At 44.5% G+C, this 6,956-nt stretch overlaps 1 protein-coding gene across 1 annotated transcript in view; it reads right to left on the bottom strand.

The window, feature by feature from the left end:
• Positions 1-685: 685 nt before the first annotated feature.
• COL9A1 (collagen, type IX, alpha 1) overlaps positions 686-6,956 on the bottom strand; it is a 140,607-nt gene continuing 134,336 nt past the window's right edge. Inside the window, exon 39 of the mRNA XM_015412655.1 lies at positions 686-870. Within this exon, the coding sequence (XP_015268141.1) occupies positions 686-870 (185 nt within the window). The remainder of the gene's footprint in view (positions 871-6,956) is intronic.

Genomic DNA, 6,956 nt, shown 5'->3' with positions numbered 1-6,956 from the left:
AATTACTTTAACAGTGACTTTTTGACCTCTCTGATTTCAGACAAGGGCATATGGTAGAAATGGTGACAGTGTCATACGAAACAGGATTTGATACATATTGGCACAGATGATTAATAACTACCCCTATGTGTCAAGGTTATCTCACATGATATGGTCCTGGTAATCTAGCATTCATACACATGCGGTGTTTTACAGCATGCATAAGTATTTGGCATGATTTTACATTGCATCCATGTCTGACAATTTGAAATCAGACTGACGGGGCAAACATGGCTGGCTAACAGATAGCACCAGCATGGCAAAAACAAATGTAAAATAACTTAATTTACAAATGTGGTGGCAGTACAGCATGAGCAGGGGAAAAGGATAAGACGACTATTTAAAAGGAAGTCCTTCAAAAATAAAAGAATTAGACAGCTGCCTTTCACCACAAGAAGAAATAAAAGCCATCTGGTATCATTTTTGTAAGCACCATTTTGCTTTTAAAAAAAAAAAAAGTTTGGTTGCCATGTGCTGTTTGCACAAGTTGTGAAGAAAGGGACAGCCGGTTCATCTAAAGTCTGTCAAGCCTCATAAGATTCTCTCCGTGTTTACAGTATGCTTTGCTTCTGGTTTCTTTCTTGTCAAATGTATGTGCAGGTAAGTACACTGTTGACAATAACATGAGTCATTGTGTTTTCACTTCTCAGGGCCCTTTCACATTCTTACCAGCTCGTAGGCCTGCTTGCACAGTGCAGGCTGATGGCTCACAATAGCCAGGAGGCCCGGGGGGGCCAGGAGGGCCAGGAACACCAGGCAGACCAGCCTCTCCAGGTGGGCCTCGTTCACCGTCTCGTCCATCTGTGCCATAGCTAGGCTTGCCTGGTTCTCCTACAAGAACACAGATAATGGTATTCAGCATATTCATATTCTTTGGAAGTGCACATGAAATGGACTTTACTAGGGGAAAGCTGTCTCCTGCCCCATGTTCAGAGGACAGTCTCCTCTTTCAGGATAGTATCTTCTCCTGGTCACAACAAAGGTTCCACTTCTGACTCCATCAGGGAATCCAGAGTTGCCACTGGTGGGATCAAAGGCCTTTTGGGCAGAAGAAGGGTCTTTATAAGAACTCTTCCTGTACTGGTGTTTATCATCTGACTTCACAGACTTTTATGGTTTAGTTATTTAGAAGTTATTTAGAAGTTTATTTAGAAAATTGCCCCACTTTCTATACACTTATCAGGGATGCTCTAGGCTGATCCTGCATTGAGCAGGAGGTTGGACTAGATGGCCTGTATGGCCCCTTTCAGCTCTGTGATTCTACGATTCTATACCTTGCTTTTCTCCCCCAATGGGGACCCAAAGCATATTTTTCCCTTCCTGCATTTTTACCTCACAACAACAACCCTGTGAGATAGGTCAGGCTGGGAGTGTGCAACTAGCCCACAGTCATCCAGAAAGGGTCAGTGAGGGGACGGGGGGGATTTGAACCTGGGTCTCCCAGACCTAGTCTGACACTCTAACCACTACACCATTCAGTTGTATTTGAAAATGTTTTATTTTTGCATTGCTCCCCCCCCCCCTCATGCTTCCTAGTCAGGAAACAACAGAATACAGAAATGGAAGATGAAAGAGATTCCATCTCCGGCCCATAGCCAGGATTCTGCGGCTTGTGGGGCAAATTTTTACTGGTGGGGCTGAAGTTCTCCGTGCAGAAAGAAAAGCCATTTGGCCAATAGAAAGCTACTACCAGGATAGATCTCTAAACTGCAAGCTGTCAACCACTTTAAACGACCATTCTCAGGTGCTCAGTACATCGCTTCTGCCAGTCTAAGCAACAGAAGCCAGCAGGTGGGGATGGTGACTTCTGTAGTCAAGAAAGCTAACGGGCAGAAAAAACTCTCTTAAAGGAGACCAGTTTCTTGACACAGAGTTAGAAGAGATACTAGAGGTCACTTACTCCAACCTCCTTGCTCCGTGTGGCAATTAGTCAACTACAGCACCTCACTCTGCTTAAAGGAGCACATGCCTTTAAAATGTTAATAAATTATTGAAAAAAGCATTTACAGGAGAAATTCTTGTGGGGCTTAGCTTTTAAGAAAGGGGGCAGAGCCCCCAAAATCCCCACTGTAGCTATGGACTTGGTTCTTTCTGCCTTCAAGCTGGAAGAGGGATCAGCAGACAGCTGACCACAGCAGTCTGGTCACCCCCCACTGTAGCTATGGACTTGGTTCTTTCAGCCTTCAAGCTGGAAGAGAGATCAGCAGACAGCTGACCACAACAGTCTGGTCACCATATTGTCTTAAAGTTAAAGAGAAAAAAAATATTGTCTAGTCCCAGCCTATGGTGATGTGCAACATTTTTCAAGCTGAGACTGGAAAGGACTGTGCTCAATTATCCCCAGTTCAGCAGCACAGCTTCCTCATCATGCCTCACTCCACTATAGTGAGTACCTCTGAGGAATCCAAGAACAGCAACCCTGGTTAGGAATGTATTTTCACCTGAGCTATACCCTACTGCAATTGGAGTCGGGTGTGCTTCAGGAGGTACAAGGCTCTATCTCTTCTGAGACTGGACAAACTTTTGGGAAAGAGAAGGCCTGAAGTGCCATCACAAAGGTGTAAGAAACCTAAGAACAAGGACAGGCTCAGACACACTTTGTTTCCTTCAAGGAGGTCTCCATGGGGGGGGGGGGAATGTCTTGACGATGACCACAGCTGGAAGCCCCAGAGAATGTTACTTATGATGCATATAGAGCATTTGGCAAAGCTCTTTTCCAAGGGCTTCTGTCATCTTTCCTTGGGAAGCAACTGCTCGGAAAGTTTCCTGCAGAGGAAATCCATAGAGGTGCCACCTGGACTGCAATATATACATTCACCAAATATTACAAAGTGCCCACAGCCAAAGGGCTTTCAGGCACAGAATTCTGCAATGAGCTCTTTAACCTGTAACATGTTAGAGATCCTGTCCGAAGAGGTAAGTGTTGCTTTTTTCACATTCTGGAAGTAGAGACTTCCCTCTGAATACAGGCGTGAGAAAAAGAAGTGTTATTTACCATAAATTCCTGTTCTCGGGCACCTCCGAAGGACAGTCCTCCAATCCTTTGGAGTGTGCTGGTGTTTGTGGCACTCCTGGACATGTGCGGAACTGGTAAGTGAATAACCTTCTCTGTCTTTCTCTTTCACATTAAGGTGTTTAATCTCTGCACGGTTAATGCTGTCATGACCTGGATGGCCCAGGCCAGCCCAATCTCAGCATATCTCAAAAACTCAGCAGGATCAGCCTGGTTCGTACATGGATGGGAGCAGGGCTCTTTTTGTAGAAAAAGCCCAGCAGGAACTCATTAGTATAATAGGCCACACCCAACAGCAGCCACTCATTAGCATATTAGGTCACACCCTTGATAGCACAGCTCATTAGCATATTAGGCCACACCCCCATGTTACCAGAAGTGTGGTCATCCAGCCACACACCCCTTTTGCTTCTTATTCTGTTTACCTTGTTGTCAAAGCGGCCAGAGCTTTTTTTGTAGCAGGAACTCCTTTGCATGTTAGGTCACACACCCCTAATGTAGCCAATCCTAATGCGTTTCTGCTGTTGGGTGTGGCCTATTATGCTAATGAGTTCCTGCTGGGTGTGGCCAACTCAGGAGCCAGCTGGAACTCCGTTCCTGTGCGTTCCTGCCCCAAAATAGCCCTGGATGGGAGACCATGTCCAGGGCTGTGACACAGAGGTAGGCAATGGGAAACCACCTTTGTTTGTCTATTGCCTCTGCAACTTAAGAGCACTTTCCACTAATAAGTTTATTGCTACTCTTGTTAGAGTTGTGTTACTTTCCAGGTGCTGAGTGGCTTTTGCTTATGACTGTTCTGGGAAGTCACTCTTCTGGGTAGGGTCAGAAGGTGGTGTTCCTCATGAATAAGAGGAGGTGCTAGTCTGGAAGATGAGAACATGCTGGACATGTTGAAAAATGGAATTTACAATAAGTAGCATTTCCTTCTCCTTTGACGGAAGGGACTTAAATCTCACGCTCAGGTTTTCCTTCTCTCTCACCAGCACACATGATGAAGACATTCAAGAAAAGCATATAAACCCATCTTATGAAGAGTCAGACTACTGGTGCAAAGCCCTGGAGCTCCTCTCAGCCCTGATAGTGGCAAATGCTAAGGCTGAGCCTGGAATCACCTCTCCCCATTTAAAGGTGGGGGAAGATTTGAACATTTGACCTGCCTTATGCTGTTAGACCCCTGGTCCATCTAGCCCAGGACAATTTACTCTGACAAGCAGTGCTATTCCAGTATCTCAGGCAAAGGCCATTCTCAGATTCTTACTCATGAACCCTTGAACAGGAGAAACTGAACATGGGACTATCTGCAAGGAAAGCACATGCTCTATCACCAACCTATGTCCCCCTCTGGGGGAGAATTAAGACCAAATCCCCCCCCCATTGCCTGCTACTGTGATTGGCGTACTTCAAATTGAGAAGACACTTGAAACCAATTTTGTTCACATAGAAAATTTAACATACTAGTGAGGGGAGAGGGAGAGATATATTTTATGTAATTTGTCTGCTAGGCAATTTAAGACAATTTAAACCATTTGCACTTACTGAACTTACACTGGCTATTTAGTAAGTATACTTTAGTAAGTGCTCTTCACTTCCGGAGAAGTATAAATTTAGAACATTATGGCTTACAAAAACAGGACTTTAAAACTTACAATTTAACTTTTAATTGGCAAAAGACCTTCACCACAATACCCACTAGAGGGCACTTGTGTCACAGCTATAAGTAAGGGCTTCCAGGAGTTCTGCAGTGGTCCACAATAGTACAGTAAATTACAGTACATTAAAATTTGAAACACTGGTCAGCCAAAATCAGATTTGAAGGATACACAAATGCTTATATACTGTGTATAGTCTAATGATAAGTGAGAAACCCACTTGCTCTTTTAAATTACTTATTGGGCTTGATCCTAACCACAGCTATGTTTGCTATGTCATAAGAACATAAGAGCCCTGCTGGATCAGACCAATGGTCCATCTAGTCCAGCATCCTGTCTCAAACAGTGACTAACCAGTTCTTCTGGATAGCCAACAACAAGGCATAGAGGCTGAGGCCTTCCCCCTACTGTTGCCTCCGGGCTTTAGTGCCTCTGAATGTGGAGGTACCCCTCAGTCACCATGGCTAGTAGCCATTGATAGACTTGTTCTCCATGAATCTATCTAATCCCCTTTTAAAGCTGTTTATTCCTGTGGCCATCACTACATCCTCTGGTAGTGAATTTCACATTTTAATCACTACCTGTGTAAAGCAGTGAATTTCACATTTTAATCACTACCTGTGTAAAGCAGTATTTCCTTTTGTCCATCCTGAACCTATGGCCCATCAGCTTTATTGGATGCCCTTGTGTTCTAGTATTTTGGGAGAGGAAGGAAAAGTTCTCTTTGTCAACTCTCTCCGCCCCATGCATAATGTTACAAACCTCTATCATTTCCCCCCTTAGTCAGCTCTTTTCTAAACTGAAAAGTCCCAGACTCTTCAGTCTTTCTTCATAGGGAAGGCGCTCCAAACCCCTAATCACCTCGATCACTCTCCTCTCCACTTCTTCCAGCTCTGCAATGTCCTTTTGGAGATACAGTGACCAAAACTGTACACAGTATTCCAAATGAGGTCACACCACAGATCTATACAGGGGCATCACAATATCAGCCATTTTATTCTCAATCCCTTTCCTAATAATTGCTAAAATAGAATTTGCTTTTTTCACTGCTGCAGCACACAGGGTTGACAATATCATGCAATGATGGCAGTGTTCAGTCGATCTATATACTAATAGCCAAGTTGCCCCCGTGAGTGCGGATCGCTAAATCCGCGCGCGGGGGCACTTGGGGAGGAGGGAGAGGTTTGTGCACACGTGGGGCGGTCCCCACGTGTGCACAAAAATCCAAAAAGTTTAAATCCCCCCAAAAGTGACAATGCGTCCCCTGCGCATGCGCAGGGGACGCATTGTCACTTTTGGGGGGATTTAAACTTTTTGGATTTTTGTGCACACGTGGGGACCGCCCCACGTGTGCACAAACCTCTCCCTCCTCCCCAAGTGCCCCCGAGCGCGGATTTAGCGATCCGCACTCACGGGGGCAACTTGGCTATTAGTATATAGATAGACTGAACACTGCCATCATTGCATGATATTGTCAACCCTGTGTGCTGCAGCAGTGAAAAAAGCAAATTCTATTTTAGCAATTATTAGGAAAGGGATTGAGAATAAAATGGCTGATATTGTGATGCCCCTGTATAGATCTGTGGTGTGGCCTCATTTGGAATACTGTGTACAGTTTTGGTCACTGTATCTCCAAAAGGACATTGCAGAGCTGGAAGAAGTGGAGAGGAGAGTGATCGAGGTGATTAGGGGTTTGGAGCGCCTTCCCTATGAAGAAAGACTGAAGAGTCTGGGACTTTTCAGTTTAGAAAAGAGCTGACTAAGGGGGGAAATGATAGAGGTTTGTAACATTATGCATGGGGCGGAGAGAGTTGACAAAGAGAACTTTTCCTTCCTCTCCCAAAATACTAGAACACAAGGGCATCCAATGAAGCTGATGGGCCATAGGTTCAGGATGGACAAAAGGAAATACTGCTTTACACAGGTAGTGATTAAAATGTGAAATTCACTGCTTTACACAGGTAGTGATTAAAATGTGAAATTCACTGCTTTACACAGGTAGTGATTAAAATGTGAAATTCACTGCTTTACACAGGTAGTGATTAAAATGTGAAATTCACTGCTTTACACAGGTAGTGATTAAAATGTGAAATTCACTACCAGAGGATGTAGTGATGGCCACAGGAATAAACAGCTTTAAAAGGGGATTAGATAGATTCATGGAGAACAAGTCTATCAATGGCTACTAGCCATGGTGACTGAGGGGTACCTCCACATTCAGAGGCACTAAAGCCCGGAGGCAACAGTAGGGGGAA

This window comes from Gekko japonicus, unplaced genomic scaffold (genome assembly GCF_001447785.1).
Source record: "Gekko japonicus isolate JY-2015 unplaced genomic scaffold, Gekko_japonicus_V1.1 scaffold806, whole genome shotgun sequence".
NCBI lineage: Eukaryota > Metazoa > Chordata > Lepidosauria > Squamata > Gekkonidae > Gekko > Gekko japonicus.
The sequence above is the reverse complement of the archived record's forward strand: the minus strand, read 5'-3'. Positions and strand labels throughout refer to the sequence as shown.